Source organism: Cnephaeus nilssonii (assembly GCF_951640355.1).
Source record: "Cnephaeus nilssonii genome assembly, chromosome: 14".
NCBI lineage: Eukaryota > Metazoa > Chordata > Mammalia > Chiroptera > Vespertilionidae > Cnephaeus > Cnephaeus nilssonii.
In genome coordinates, this window is record NC_137085.1 from 25,803,800 (window position 1) to 25,821,010 (window position 17,211).

Sequence of the window (17,211 nt, forward strand, 5' to 3'; positions counted from 1 at the left end):
CATATCACACTTACCCATGCTTAGGACACGTTCCCTAAAAACCCAGGCCCTGGAATCTAATAAACCAAACTCTTGTACCTTTTTAAAGTAAAGGTTGAAAATATCAACATCCCAGTAAGATCAAAGCAACCTTCATTCACTTATGGGTTTAAAAAAGGAACACAAAACAAAACAAACAAATAAAAACGCCACCGTATTAGAATTACAAATGTAGTGGAACTGAAAAGACTTCTAAAAATCATCTGGTTCACTAAGCTCATACCCTGGGCTGCTGTAAATAAGAATTTTCAATGTGGTTGTGTTGTGTTGTGTGTGTGTGTTTTTTTTTGGAAGGCTAATACAAAAAATAGGAAGAGGGGGGTGATATGGTGATATGTACAAGATGTTATCTAGTCAATGCTCATTAAATATGTATTGAGAATGTAAAAATGTTTTTTCATATTAATTTCAATCGAGCTCCAAACTTCCACTTTATTAAAAGTTGCTGGGTTCTAAGGAGAGCCAATTGTTTTAAAGAAAACGACATCAAGTATGAGAAAAATACAGACTAATAAGACAACAGAAGTAGAGCCCTTGCTGGCTTGGCTCAGTGGACTGAAGGGTCCCAGGTTCGATTCTGATGAAGGGCACATACCTCAATCGCAGGCCAGATCCCCGGCCCTGGTTGGGGTGTGTGTGGGAGGCAACCAATCGATGTGTTTTTCTCACAGCAATGTTTTTCTCTGTCTCTCCCCTTCCCTTCCACTCTCTCTAAAAACCAATGGAAAAATATCCTCGGGAGAGGATTAACCAAAAAAAGAAAGAGGGAAGCCAGGCCCTCCACTTGGAGAGCCCCAGAGTGAAAGACTTGCTCCTTTAAAGTGAACATCCAGCTCCACAGCTGCGCTCAGATCCATTCATGCTCATTTAGGATTCCTTTAGCAGGATGACCGTTCATTAAAACTCTCCTTGGGGCCTGCTCGGATGCAAACCCTGGGCTAGGCAAGAGGTTCCCAGAAATGAGGGACAGGTGGTCCCTACTCTTGGAGTCTTCATTTCCAGCTGCAGAGGCAGGCCTCAGAACCGTTCAAGGACACAGAATTTGCATAAGGGCTTAAAGGGAAGCATGTGTACAATATGACATGGCTTCACAGAGCTACACAGACTCCTTGACAGGGCACCCCAGACATGCCTGGGACCCTAGAAGACAAGGGCCCCAGCCTTGGTTACATCAAGTTTTTCTACTCATTTCTCAGAATAGCCCCATTTTATAAATCCTTGATTAGGAAGCCAAAAAAAGTGCAGTTGCCAGATATGTCTAGCAGGCCATATATGTAAAAACACTTTTTCCAAATCAGGAAACACCAGAGGCAGAAGAGACCTATATAAAGCTAGTCAAGCTGTTTTTCTGAATCTATGATGTTTTAAAGAAAATGTCAGTTTTTCCTATGAAAGCTCTACAGAGGTGTCTTATTATGAAGAAAGAAAAAAATCCTAAGTCCAGTCTTTGAGTTGAAGTGACTAGTCTCTGCTTCGAGGGCAATCTAACCTGCAAACCCTCTGTCCCAGCCAGTCAGGGGTTCAAGCACACCTCCTCCAGCAGTTCTTTAAGAATCAAAATAATAATACCGCTCTAACACAAACTTAGCAAATGGGCTGCGTCAGAAGCAAAGCAGTTCCCTGCAGACAGGTCCCATCCTGACCACTGGCAGCTCAACAGCCCCCAGCAGGTGGGAAGAAGCCAGCACAGAGATGCACCCTGGGCAAGCGAGCACTTCAACATGTTTCAGTATTGTAATTTGTCCTGGGTAGGTATCCAAAGATTCTAGTTTCTAACTTTAGCAACTACATTTCATAACAGCATGGCTCACTAGGACAGACACACTTTAAACTAGAAGCCTGGTGCATGAAATTCGTGCATGGGTAGGGTCCCTAGGCCTGGCCAGTGATCAGGGCCGACTGGGGCCTCCCTCCCCCAGCTGCTGGCTGCTGGCCTTTCTTCATTCTGCGCCACCCCCTGGTGGTTAGTGCATGTCATAGCAAGTGATTGGTCTCCTGGTAGAACTCCCATGGGGACATTCACACATTAGGCTTTTATATATATATATGTATATACATATAGGTGACGCCACTGGCACTTGGGGGAAAAGTAATTTATTTGCATTGCTTCCATTGTTCTACTGTAGTGTTAGGACTTGACATTAAGTATCACTCTTCTACTTCCTATTTACAATTCATTCAGAATATTACTACAAATACAATATACATACTTTAAAAACTTATGAGGAACTGCAGTTTTTGTTTTTCTCTCCTCTTTACAGGTTTCTCAAAATCATCCAAATTAAAGGAAAATTTATATGGACATTTTCTGTACACAACTGAAAGGGCAGAGATTACATGATAAAAGCCAAAAGGATTTTGCAAAAATACAATAAAATACAGAAAACAGAAAGTAAGGTGATGTTATTTGGGGTACAAATATAAACAATATAGTACCATTTGAGTAATGTAACAACATAATACTCACACTTTATAGAAATAAAACTGCAAACCTGGAGAATGCTCTGACAAATATTTAAACATATATATACAATGAGGTAAATGTACCTTGGTCTCTTGAGAGGTAATTTAAGTTTAAAGCAATTGACATTTTGAAGCATCTCCTTGACATATAAAGAAATAGCAAACACCCCACTCCATTGGCACAATGTGAAAAAGGGATATCAAAACACAGTTCATCATATTCATTCACAAATCTAGTTAAAAAAATAAAAATAAATTCAATGAAGTTCTTTTTAAGCTTTAAGAAACAGGTTGAATGTTATTAACCACATTTTTAAAGTTTACAATTAAAAATGAGATTGCATAATGGGACTGAAATCTTTGAATGTACTGACAATCCTCAGAATGTCCTAGAAGTCCATACAACATTCCTAGACAGAGGGCCCATGGCTAACCCAGTGTTCCAAAACAGACATAAGAAGATGTACTACATGTCTGGAGCTATTCCTAAGATCTCAAAAATATGTGAATTGACATTTTTTGCCAAGTTGTAACAGAATCATAATTTGGAATCTCTATTATCTGGAGCCAAAGCACCGCCACAATCAAGAAACAAAAAAGAGGTGACTTACAATCGCTCTTTCCGTGTGAGGATAAAAATTAACTCTTGATGTGACGTCTAATGGGATACTGACTTTGTTGTGCATTTTAATTAGCACTTTGCCATCATGTTTTACAAAATATTCTATGTGACAGTTCTCAGATGTAGAGAAAAATAAAAGGTAACTCATGCATAAGCTGCAAAGTGGCCAAGTGACCAGTTACATTTTGTAATAAGAACTGAAATTTGGAATTCTTGATGGCATGGCACTCTACACCAACTCAAGGCACTTCTTGAGCACTATTATTACCGCAGAATTATAGGCTCAGCTCTTCGGGCTTCACCCTGTCCTATAGGGGATACAACTGGCCATGGCTTCTGGAATATCTCCCACTGCCATAGCTGCCACTCCTTGGCCAAGGCTGAAGTCAAAGTAGGGCAGCCAGCAGGACCATCATTTGCCCGATCTCCAAACTTGGAGACCCTTTCTCAGTAACATCTAATATTCAAGGAAATGAAAAATGAAAGTATGTCCCACAACTTCCATCAACCATTTTAGATATCAGGATAGATATCAAAGTCAGCTATTTAGTTGAAAGGCTGCTGGGGAAGGGGGAGGAGAAGGTTGGCAAGGTTATGGTCTCTGAGTCAGGGATCAGCGGGAAGGCAGGTTGAAAGAAACAGCTGAAGTTATAAAAGGAAGGAGGACCATGCTCGTCTGTGCCCCAGTAGGCCATACCTCCCCGTCCTCATTCCTCCAGGGTATTGACAAAATGGATGTGGACAGGTAATTAGCCTGAAGGTATATATTAGCCAAGTTGAAACTTAAAAGGTGAGCATCTGAAGACAGGCAGTATAAACAAAGGCTTAAGTTTCTAAGTGACAAAATTAATACTCTAGTCAAACTTAACTGCAGTTGATCTGTTTCATCTTTTAAATTACTTTCATTTTCAATATTAGCCAATTGAGGTTTATCAAACTGTCATTAGCCAAACAAGGAACTAGCTGCAGTAATATGTAAATCAAATTTAGAACTAAATTTCAACTTAAAAAAAAATTCCCTGACTCATTAAAAACTACATTTTATCGACTTAAGAAAAGTATAATTGTAACTCAATCTTTGATTTAATAAACAATATCATCAGCAAAAAATTGATTACCTTGTATGAAAGTGAGCAATTATACATCACAACTTTAAATCAGACAAGAACTTTTGGTAGGTTCTTAAAATTATATAAAAATAGTTTTAGCGATAAAATACATTGGTCCCCTGGATTTCATAAAGCAGATCTGGTAGGTTTAGAAATGGCAGGGAAAAAAAGAGTGCCTAGTCACAGAGTTAGAGATTATTAAACAAAAAATATAACACAATTATAAAAACAAACCTGTCAAACTCATATATTTGCTTTGATGAAATTACGGAAACTACAAAAATAACTCAAATTTGAAGTCAAAATATTAACCTCTAAGCACATTTCCTCTACGACATTTTTAAACACATGAAATTGACACTGAATTCCTGTGTAATGTCATTCTTTCTAAAATTACTTTGGTTTTAAGACCAAATAGTCTTTCAAACTTAGTCTATGTATAAGAGATAAGACATTATCAGAATGCAGTTCAGTCAGCGTCAATGGCCACTACCTCTTACTGACCTGAATACTGTAAAGGTTATTCTAACCCTTTCACTGGGAATTGACAGCACTATAAAGTCAGAGTCTTGCCTCACAGCTAAGATAGTTTTGCCCCCTCAGAATAAGATCACAGTGATAAAGAAAACTTTAAAAATTGTAAAAGCTCTGCAAAGACTTTTAGCACTGGAAGTAAAACTAGTTGTTATAAGCTTTTTCAACTTAATGTGAGAAGACCATGACCAGTTTATTTTAAACATTCAATTTAACCAAAAACATCTGTAAATGGAGAACCTTTACTCAGAATATGCTTTAGCTACCACTCTCCCAAATACCACGAGTATGCTGAATTTATTACAGAACCATGTAAATCAGCAGTTAAAATATCTGCACACAGAAGGAAAGACTGAATTAAAAGCTGCCTTCCTCAAAATGTAGTGAGACCTCAAAACCACACTAACTCTAACCTCAGTTGCAGACAGAAAATCCACCAGTGACTCCTACATAACAAATGTGACTCTCTCGCACACCTGTTATCTACTCAAATTATTAACTACCTTTATCTTCCTAGAAAAAGGCCTATAATTTAACAATAACCATATTCTAACTTTAAACGTAATTCATTTCTTAAAAAAATAACACTGTCTTTGATCAGATACAGAACAAAATGGCTTACAGAATGCCACACAACTTTCCACAAGCAGCTAGACAAATTTTCCTTTTTAAAAAAATTAGTCTGTATGCTACCAATTTTAAATTAAAGAACTATAAGTATCTAGAGTGCCACTTGATATTTTTTAAAGTATACTTAGACAACACAACTAAAATGCAAAACCCTGATGAGAGACTAGCCAACGTGACCATGATAACAATTTACCAATTAATGCCACTTCATTTCTTTAGTGGTTTAAGCACATTCTGGTAGAAAGGCATTTTTTAATTGGAATACTAAATGACATCACAAAAACTCTTAAAAAAAAAGCAAAAAAGAAAATGTCTGGTTTACCCAGATAAACTATCTGAATTGAAACACTACAGGTTTTAACACACAGACTTTAAGCAATTCTACTCATTTCCATTACAAAGACACAGAAGTGGCACTTACTGGTATAGTACAATCCCATTTGAAGGCATGTAATATTCTGAATATGTGAAAGAACGATAATCGTATACAAAATAAAATTGCATAAATTATGTTCTTCACTACTATATGAGGTCATTTTTAGACTCAAGCTAAGAGTTTTTTAAGTGTTAGTTTTAAGATCCTGAAATTTACAGAACAGTACATTCAACGTCTGAATCAAGGAAACTCTTTAGTGGTTCAGAATCCTCTGAGAATGTACTAACCAGGAGGAAATTACTTTCTTTAAAAAAAAGAAATGCTTCGTATAACTCAGCTATCCAGCTCCTTTACCCTTAAAGATGATCTTCAGCACAGCAGAGTTACCTAACGTTAAGACCAGCAATTTTAGCTTTAAAAAACAAAAAGTTTTGTATTAATAAAAAATAAAGGTAGACTATACAACACTTTGTAACTGTCCTGGGAAAGAAGAGTTCATAGTGCACAGAAAGGACCCACATTGCTGATTCCTGGGCCCAAAGAAACCCTGGGAAGCTTTAAATTGACCTATGACACTGTTGCAAAAGGAGCAATATCCTTCTGTTCCCTCTCAGTGAGGTAGAACAAGTGACCTCCCAAATTAGAGCCCAGGAGCAGATCTGAAGAAAAGGAGAGTTCAGTCAAAGCCGCAGAATTACATTTTGATGCCTTCCTGTTGACTGAGTTGTGACAAAGTTTTCTTAATCCGCAAAGCTGTAAGCCTCGCTGCTCCATTGGCATACCAACATTCTCTCATAATTTTAGCCATTACTCTCAAGGCCTACAAGAAAAATACAAGAAAAAGAATTAATGCATGCACCCTTTCCATCAATCTAGATAAGAATATAATTTATCTGTGAGTTTTCTTTTCTAAATGATGTTTCTAAATGTACAAGTTTTTTGTTTGAGCGTTTGTAATACCATGTGAATAGAAATAACCTAAATTCCCATCGATGAGGTACTGATGCCCGCAGCCGGAAAGGAGACACAGATCGACTCACTCAGCACACCTGAAAAAGCTGAACCCTAAACCAGAGCTACGTAAGGCAAAGAAGGAATTTGACTCACACTAATTTAGAGTGAAATTCAGGAGAAAAATAGGAGCATTAGCCAGGGGAGGAATGAGCAAACCAAGAAACAGGAAAACATGTGATCCAGGAAGGAGAATTCATGACAAACAGGCAAAGGGAATCCCAGGACCCAAGGTGAGGGATATCCCAAGATGAAAGCTGTACAGCTGGGCTAGAGAGCAACCAGTCCAGACTGGAAAAGGTCAGAAGGTTCTGAAAGGCACTTCTTTAATCAGTTTCATATATATATATTTTAATGTGTTTCAACTATTGAGAGGAGATTTATAAAACCCTAGGAAAGTGAAAAACTGAATTAGTGATAAGTACATAGAAAACTAAAGGGAGAAAAAACAAAATTGAATGGCATTAATTCAGCATGATGTGGTAGTCGCTGCAAGTTCAGGTGTGCTCTTAAACTTTTCTTCATGGTTAAAAAGCCACCTATCTGTTCAGGAAGAATCTGTTCGAATTATTGAGTAAATATACAAATACTCAAGTTTGTACTGCAGTATTTAGATAAAAATTTTCAGAGGCAAAATCCAGCCCAATTTCATTTGTTAAACATGCCGATTCTTTGCACACATAAGATGTATCTGGGTCTAAGTACATGATTTTGTTGGAGGTAGCTAAGGAGCTCTCTTGATGTCAAAGGTTCTACTGAGTCCTACATTATTTTGAGATGTAAAATCAACTACTTGGTGGTCAGCTTTTAATCCCTCCAAATCTGGAGGGAAATTTTCTGCCTCATCAGTATTATGATCAGTAACAGGCAACAATTAAAGATAGAGTCCATAAATTTGTCTTACACGTTCTTTAAATTTACAACTACAAAAAAGATTTCTAAAACTTTTTCTAAGAGCTAGGGTTGAGAAGCTCAGACACTGTGGGGGAAGCATTTTCCCCAAATTCCTGGTGAGTGATCATATGGGCAATGAGAAGAATAAGATATAAAACCATATGAACCATCTTCATAATCATCTTATCCAAGTTCTCCATTTTACAAAAAGTCATACTAAAGTTAGAGAACTGAAGGCATTTGCCCAGCATCACTCTGAAATGGTATCCAGGCTTGACCTAGAATACTGGTCTCCTGATTCCTGTCAGTACACATCTCACTGTTCGGGACTGCCCAGATTGAAGGTAAGTATTCATTTAAAATGCAGGTGCTTTGGTTATTGGCAGATCCAAATAAACACTGTTCTCATGGCCAGTGCAAATACACCATGGCCCTTTCAATGTGCTTAAAAATTAACACGAAAAACAAATTACTCTGTTTACTCAGTTTAACTGCTATGAAAAAAGAGAATCTGTGTGTTTTCCTTAAAGAAAAGTAGCAAATTTGCAGTTATTAAGCTGAAGTAGTTTAGAAAACTGCATAGTATCTAAAAGAAATACTCACTTCACAGCTCTGCCATCTGTTTGGAATATTTGGCCTCAACTTCTGTTCACAAACAACTTTTCTCATTTCTTCAACTGATGGATCAGAAGGTACAAGATCATAATAAGGCAGCTGGTAATCTTCATGAATTCCTATATTGGTAAAAAAAAAAGAAAGAAAAAATCGATTTTAAAGAATTTACTCAGATAATGCCAGACCATTTGACCAGGCAGGAAAGGAGTTACTGAACTTGGTGAGTGAACAGGGTTCACAGCTTGCTCTGTCTCATCCACATCTATATCAACAACCCACCTCCCCAACTTGATTGGGCTCACACCTTGAAACTAAATATTACTGTGGGATCACAAAGGCTATTTGAATGATGATGAATTATGAGGTGTGGGGACTAGATTGACAGTCTCCTCTAGAACTCTTAAGAGTTTTAATGAATTTTCCTTCCATGAGTGCACGGCCTCTCACTTGGTATGGGAATATATCCTCTATCACTGAGATGTGAATCCTACAAGACAAGCCTGAAGTGCAAATCCTATCCTCTACTTGCATCTGTCAATAGCCTGTTCTCTCTGCTACAATGCAGAGACACACTCTGCCTCTCACTGCCTCAAAAACCTAAGACCCTAGTCTCAGCCAAGTGTGGGCTCCCAGATAAGAGCCTTTCTCAAGAAAACATCAAAAGTGCTCAATCTAAAACTAAATTTAAAAGTTAAAACAAACCTGGTCAGCATGGCTCAGTGGCTAGAGCATCAGCCCACACACCAAAGGGTCTCGGGTTCGATTCCCGATCAAGGGGATGTACCTGGGTTGCAGGTTTGAACCCGACCCCGTCAGCACATATGGGAGGCAACAAATCAATGTTCCCCCGCCCCCTCTCTCTCTTCCCCACTTCTGCCCCCTCTCTTAAAAAAAACACAAATGAAAAAATTTCCTCACCTCTTGAGTGAGGATAAAAATAAAAAGTTAAAGCAAACTTACTTTAAAAAGTAATGTAATGGTGGTGTAATTGTACTGTACTCTGTATACCTAATTTCCAAGTTGGGAAAAATAACCACAATCTCAGGGGGGGAAATCATTTTGACTTAGGTGCACGCTAGACAGTTTCCTGGGTGGCCACCAAAGCAGTCATCCATCCAACGTAACTCTATTTCAAGATAATAAAGGGTTAGATTCTGATGCTTTCCAAGATTCAAGAGGAAACAGAAAAAGAATACATTAGGATAAAGCTGTGCATTAGGTAAAGCATGTCACGTTGTTTCCCCCTCATTACAGGTTTTGGCTCCTTTATTTTCTTGGCACTCTCCTGATCACCTGGTTTAATTTCATTCAATAAATGAGAAAGCAATTCTTAAACAACTTCTGTTCATGACAAACTGTTGAGGAAAGGGGAAGAAATTTACCACCAATGGAACATCTTCGAGCTATTTCCCAGAATACTAAGCCCATTGCATAGATGTCAGCACGCTTGAAGGATTCAAAGTGTTTCATATTTATGGAATCATCTAGAACTTCAGGGGCCATGTACCTAAAAAAGAAACCAGTATTTTATTTACTGAATGGTGGCCATATTATTTTTGAACTATTTCATAATTTTCTTTTACCCCTGAGAATTTAAATAAATAAATAAATAAATAAATAAATAAATAAATAAATATAAACTTAAGACTTTCCCCCTCTTTCAGCATGGTTCTGCTGATTTTTTTAAATGACCCATTCTTATAGATATTTCCCCAAAGTACATAAAGTACAAAGTGAAAAATCATTCCATTACTACCACACAGTGTTAACATTTGATGAATATGCTTTCGGACATCTCTCTATTCATACAAATACAGTATTACATAACTGAGATCATATTAGATTCAAGAAAAGTATTATATAACCATACTAGTTTCCAAATTAATGATGTCAATTAAATCCTAATTGCTACCTGCCTTATAATCTTAGTTTTCAATGAAAGCCACAAGAAATAACTGTGACTGTTAACAAATGTCCTAATGCACACCACCTATTTTGTCATGTACTCTGCAGGAATTATATATTTTAATCTAGAAGTCTCCTCATTAAAATCAGATGGACAACAGGGCTGGGACATACCCCAGGAGAGAAAATAGTAGATTAAAATGAATGCTAATTTTCCTATTGATGCCACATTGTGAAGTCCTGAGGTTTCAAACGCCCTACTAAAGTTACAGATCAGGACCTACAAAGACCTGTGGCAACCACTGTACTGTAACCAGAGTTTAGAATTCTGAGAGTCCCTGTTGAATCCAGAAGTCATAAATACAACTTAGATAGAATAAAGCTTGGCTCACTTCAAGGCCAAGGCGGTAGTTTGAAGACATGTTGTGATATAGAGCAAGCTTATGTTCACAGGTTCAAATCTCAGCTCTTCAGCTTACCATCCATTTAAGAGGTTGGCCACATTACATAACCTCTATGAGGTGTATTCCTCATCTGTGACTTGAGAATACTGACACCTACCTAGTTAGATTATTTTGAGAACTTGTGGATTCAACAAATATTTACTGAGTATCTACTATGAATTAGGCACTGTGAAAGATGCTGGGAATACAGACTGCTTCCAAGTGGCCTACAACCCAATGGAATATACAAATAAATAATCCTCTCTAATAAAAGAGTAATATTCAAATTAACCATCACTCTACTACATAAGCCACGCCCACCAGCCAAGCCACGCCCACCAGCCAATCAGGACGAGTTTGCAAATTAACCCCAACCAAGATGGCTTCCACAAATACAAACAGAAATGGCGGCAGCCACGGAGAGAGCAGGAGGCTTGGCTCCGCTCCAGGCTACAAAGTTTCAATTGTAGAAGGTAAATAAATTCCAGATACCAGGGCCTCTGCTTGGGTTGCCAGGGGCGTGGCTGGCCTGCAAACCACCACAGGCCCCTTGCCCAGGCCTCTCCACGCCCCAAGGGAACCCCACCCTGATCAGGACACCCTTCAGGGCAAATCAGCTGGTCCCCACCCATGCACCAGGCCTCTATCCTATCTAATAAAAGAATAATATGCAGATTGACCATCTCTCCAACACACAAGATCAAGATAGCTGCCCCTATGTGGTCAAAGATCCTGCCCCCATGTGGACACAAGATGGCCACCACAAGATGGCCAGCAGGGGAGGGCATTTGGGAGGGACCAGGCCTGCAAGGGAAGGCAGTTGAGAGGGACCAGGCCTGCAAAGGAGGGCAGTTGGAGGTGATCAACCCTGCAGAGGAGGGCAGTTAGGGGTGACCAGGCCGGCAGAGGAGGGAAGTTGGGGGCAAACAGACTGGCAAGGGAGCAGTTAAACATCAATCAGGCTGGCATGGGAGTGGTTAGGGGGTGATCAGGCTGGCAGGCAGAAGCGGATAGGGGAAATCAGGAAGGCAGGCAGGCGAGCAGTTGGGAGCCAGCAGTCCTGGATTGTCAGAGGGATGTCTGGTGGGATCGGGCCTAAACGGGCAGTCAGACATCCCTCAAGGGGTCCCAGATTGGAGAGGGTGCAGGATGGGCTGAGGAACACCCCCCCCCCCCGCCCCGTGCACAAATTTCATGCACCGGGCCTCTAGTTACACCATAATGTGTTAAGTGCCTTAATGGTCCAATTTCGGCATGCTATGAGAGCTATTGGCAAGAACACCTAACAGTCCAGAAAAGGATTCCTATGAAAAAGAAAGGGTGAGTACAAGTTAGGGAAACAGTAGGGGAAAGTGGGCTCTAGGTACAGCACATGCAAAAGTTCTAAGGAAGAAAGGCAGGCATATTTTTAGGAACTGAAAATAGTTGGGATAGCTAAAGTAAAGCATTTGAGGAGGGCATCAAATGAGATAATATATAAAAAATTTCATTAAAATGATTGGCACACAGTAGGTACCCTATAAACATTAGCTCCTATTACTATTATAATTAACACTAGGGGCCTGGTGCACGAAATTCGTGCACTGGGGGTGGGGGGGTCCCCTCAGCCCAACCTGCCACCTCTCACATACTGGGAGCCCTCAGGGGATGTCCTACTGATGGCTTAGGCCCGATCCCCATGGAAAGCGGGCCTAAGCCGCAGTCTGGCCTCCCTTTGTGGGAGGCAACCGGGCTGATCAGGGGAAGGCACCAGCCCCATCACCCCGCTGCTGCAGCCACTGCCAGTCACCACAGCCACCAAGGTGTTTTCATCAACACGACTCCAGTCCCTTCACCAAGAAAAAATGACAACTTTCTTTAGGCATTTTCAAGATGTGTCTTTCATAGGATATGCATTTCTTTCTTTCTTTCTTTCTTTCTTTCTTTCTTTCTTTCTTTCTTTCTTTCTTTCTTTCTCTCCTCTCTCTCTCTCTCTCTCTCTCTCTCTCTCTCTTTCTTTTTAATCCTCGCCTAAGGATATGTTTCCATTGACTTTTAGGAATATGGAAGAGAAAGGGAAAGACAGAGAGAAACATCAAAGTGAGAGGAACACTTTGATTGGTTGCCTCCTGTATGAGCCCTGATCTGGGCCCCGGCCAGAGAGGAGCCTGCAACCTAGGTGCATGCCCTTGATCAGAATCAACCCAAACCCTGCTGTCTGCAGGCCGAGGCTCTATCCACTGAGTCAAACTGGCTAGGGAAGGATATGACATTTCTTAGCCCTCCAGCAGCGGACCTTCGTTTTTTTCTCCAGAAGTATGGTGAAAAAACCCTAGATAACCTTTTTGGATTCTTATTACCCAAGTTACTAAGAATATTACCAGTGGCATACAGGAAGTTTAGCCAATGTGCAGTCAGAAAAGGTGTTTCCTCTATAGTTCACACCAATCGCAGGCTAGGCCCTGCCCAGGCCTAAAGCCTCTGGCCGAAGCTTTAGGCCTAAGCAGGGAACCTCCAGCTCCCTGTGATCGCAGACACCGCCCATTGGGCAGGGGACCCCAGCTCCCTGCAATCCACCACAGGAGCAGACCCCTTCGAAGGAGCAGACCCTCAGTTCCCCGCGATCCATCGCAGGCTCCCTGCTGTGGCCAAGGCCGGACCCCAAGCTCCCTGCGACGGATCAGGAGCAGACCTCCAGTTCCCTGCGATCCATCACAGGCTCCTCGCTTGTGCCCAAGGCTGGAAAAGCCTCCGTTGGATGCTTTCCTGGTGGGCGTGGCTTGTGGGTGTAGCAGAGTGATGGTTAATTTGCATATTAGTCTTTTATTAGGTAGGATAACTAATGAAAATATTTTCTGGAAGGACCATCTTTCATCAGCAGGCTTCTTTTTAAGTCAGGTAACCTTGGTTTCAGAGCAGACAAAAATCATAAGATCTTCCACCTTTGGCCAATCTAATAAAGGTTGAGTTTCAGAGAAAATATGTATATGCAGATGAGAAGGAAAAGAATTTGTTTTTAGAACATATTAAATACTATTTATTCACAAGTATACCGTTTTGTTCCCACTCTGTGGTTTGGAGCAATATCAATTGTATCTGTGGCTGAATCATGCCTTACTGCCAGTCCCAAGTCTGCAATACAACAAGTTCCGTTCTTCTTTACCAAGATATTTTTTGATTTTAAATCTCTGTGAGCAATGGCTGGTTTTCCTAAAGAAAATAAACATAATTGCTTAAAAGGTAGTACCAATCACAATTTTTACCTGGGTCATTACTTAACAACCTCAAGTGAAACAGATAGCAAGTGGATAATCACTGGACCATAGAGATTTGTTGGTGTCTGATTTCCTACATAGCACAAAAATCATAGCATAAACATTTCATAACTAAAACAAAATATTTAATTTTTCAACTGTAAAAGGGTCTCATGCAGTCTTATCTCAAAGTCAAATATAATTTTGTTAGATGGCAAGATAACATTTATATAGCATGTTGACATTTATAAAGCATTTTCACTTTCATTTAGTGAAATGAAAGTGAAAATATAATGAAAAATTAAAAAAATACATCTCTTAGACTTGAATTCTAAAATCAATATCCTCAAAAATCACGAGTAGGAAACTGAATGCTATTTTTAAGAACACACAAAAATATCAGTATTGTTACAATGACTACAGGCTCTCTAAACAAATTTCCAGATTCCTGACTCCATGTGAGATTTTCAACAGAAAGATAACATCTCCAATTTGACTGACTTCTTACAAAAATGTTCTGAACAGACACTAGATCCATGGGAATTGAAAGTAAAAACAGGATTGCTTCAAGTTACCTTGGGTACCAACAATCTCCATATGAAGATGAGCAAGTCCACTTGCTGTGGACAGAGCGAGTTTTATCATTCCTTCCACAGTAACTGTGTATCTGTTCAAATAATCGAAAAGGGATCCATGCTCATGATAATCTGACACCAACCAAAGCTGAGTCCATGTACCATTGTCTGCAAAGTATAACAACAATATTTCAGACAGTCGGTAGAACATTTACAATTTATTTGTTCAAAAGGTATCACTTTACTCTCTATCCCAAATCCCACAACTACAATATGATCGAACCTTAAATTTGTAAATATTTCTTTCATATTTTCCTATATTTTCATTTTGTCTTATACTTTTACATATGTATCCTTTAGGTCCTCAGAGTAAGCCTCATTTCCTGAGATAAAGCTGGATGACTAATCCCATTTAATAGACAAGGAATCAGTGAAGGGCTGAGGAAGGGGAGGAGGGGATAATTTCTAATGCTTTCAACAATAAAGATATTTTAAAAAAAAGAGAGAAAGACAAGAAATCACAGTTCAAAGATGGTAATCTTGAGTCTACACAGACAGTGGTAGAGATGGGAACTCTTTAGTGCCTAGAAAAATGCCTGGTTCAGGTTAGGTGCTCAATGATTGTTTCTGGGAGGAGGGAAGCAGGAAAATGAGAAGTATCAGGATCCTAGTGTGGCCACAGTGTGGAATGGAGCAGTATGGAACAAAACTCAAAGTAAGGTGAAATGAAGAAATGCAAGCTTTAATGAGAGACTCTGAATACAGTTAACAAAGAAGCCACACGAGATGACTATGACTCTAAGTCTAAGGCTTCATAAAAGTATATCATTGACACACGGAAAAGATGAGACAGAACTGAAATGTCAGGAGAAGAAAAAGTTGGGACTGAACCCAGTTTTACACACACAAGGTGATTTTAAACCTCAAGAACTAGGAATGTATGTTCCATAAGTTCACTTATAAGCTGATACATGAATTTGCAATGTGTTTTCCCATGGGGATCAAGGTAAAGGTTTTAGATAGGCTGGTCCACAAAAGCCTATTTAACCTACAAGTAGCTAGAAATATATGAAAAACCACATTTCATGAAATTGTGAGCCCTAACTGGTTTGGCTCAGTGGATAGAGCATCGGCCTGCAGACTGAGGGTCCCAGGTTCAATTCTGGTCAAGGGCATGTACCTTGGTTGCAGGCACATCCCAGTAGGGGGTGTGCAGGAGGCAGCTAATCGATGGTTCTCTCTCATCGATGTTTCTAACTCTCTATCCCTTTCCCTTCCTCTCTGTAAAAAAAATCAATAAAATATATTAAAAAAAAGAAATTGTAAGAAAAAGTATTACAATATCAGGAGGCAGCACAATTCAGTAAAAGATACACACCTGAAGTCATTGTGACCTGAGTTCAAATCCAAGGGCTGTTATTGACTAAGTGACCTCAGACAAGTTTCCTAACCAGTGAGCCACAGTGTCTCCCTTTACACAACAAGAATACCTTACTTTGTAAGACCATTAAGAAGATTTAAAAAATAGAATAACAGATTTTTTTTTAATGCATTTAGTACATCAAAGCACTTAGTTCCATAGCATGGAACATTAGAATTTAAAATGTGCTGTTTCTGTCCTCATTAGTTATAAAACAAAAGACAAAACCCAAATTGACATAAAACAACTTATATATTTTGAAGGCTGTTATCTGACGGAAAGCTCTAATTAAAAGAGATCAAGAAAGATATTTTCAGAAGATTCTGAAGGGGATTTTTTAGTACTTTCAAAAGGATTTAGAGATTCACGATACCAGTTCTTTAACAAACTTGTTCTTCATAAATTGATTCTGTTCAAACTGTACCTTGTTTCTTCCTTGACACAGATATATCACTACTTTATCTGCCTGCTTATTATCCATGACTGAATTATGAAATACAAGAAATAAATAGGAACACAGGCAGAGGAAGAGAGAAAGATTTTTCTGAGGTAATTGACAAGAAAGGCAGAAGGAAATAAAGGTATGTAAGAGGCTGTGCATATATAAAAGGTTGTCTGGGTAGATTTAACTAAACCAGGAGAATGAAGATAAAGGAGAAGAGAACTGGGGTAGAGGGGCAAGGGAAGAGCCAGCAAGGTCAGTTAGTTCCCATGGTGACCACCAGATGACAGCACCAGCTTGGCTGCTGCTTGATCAAATGCAAAGAGAAAGCTCAGCACACAGCAGCAGGAGCATTTTGTGCCAGTTTGCGACTTAGAACATGCCTAACACATGCTGGGCTTGGGAGAGGTTTGAGCTCCAAAATGCAGATTTGAAAGTCATCATCACAGTAGAGTTTGAAGCCATGAATGTGGGCAAGTTCTTTAAGGAAGCAATTACTATTTGTAGAATTAGACCCTTCATAAAAATCAGTAAGATAAGTTTCAGAAAACAAAGACAACTATTAAAGTCTAGAATCACAGACTATAATAAAGGTTGTATTAAGAATTGGGGGAGAAGCTAAATGATGTCAGAGACAGAAGAAAATGAAAACTAAGAATTTGGTAAGACTGCTTTTATTTATGTTTTGTTTTTAAATTAAGTAACATTGAACTGGTACTAGCCACTGATAATCACTGCCTCTATCCATTATTGACTCTTAAGCCACACACACACACACACACACACACACACAAAAACAACAACAGATAATCAAACATTATATGTCTCCTGATGTGATACAACAGAAAATATATATTATACAGAAAATATTTTCAGGAAACCAATAAAATGTAATCAGAT

General features: G+C 39.2%; 1 protein-coding gene across 1 annotated transcript in view; it reads right to left on the reverse strand.

The window, feature by feature from the left end:
• Positions 1-1,393: 1,393 nt before the first annotated feature.
• Positions 1,394-17,211, reverse strand: part of TGFBR1 (transforming growth factor beta receptor 1) — a 51,304-nt gene continuing 35,486 nt past the window's right edge. The window contains exons 5-9 of the mRNA XM_079789570.1: positions 14,450-14,617; positions 13,674-13,830; positions 9,676-9,800; positions 8,282-8,412; positions 1,394-6,593 (exon numbers count right to left, since the gene is read on the reverse strand). Coding sequence (XP_079645696.1) covers positions 6,468-6,593; positions 8,282-8,412; positions 9,676-9,800; positions 13,674-13,830; positions 14,450-14,617 — 707 coding nt within the window. The 3' untranslated portion in view covers positions 1,394-6,467. The remainder of the gene's footprint in view (positions 6,594-8,281; positions 8,413-9,675; positions 9,801-13,673; positions 13,831-14,449; positions 14,618-17,211) is intronic.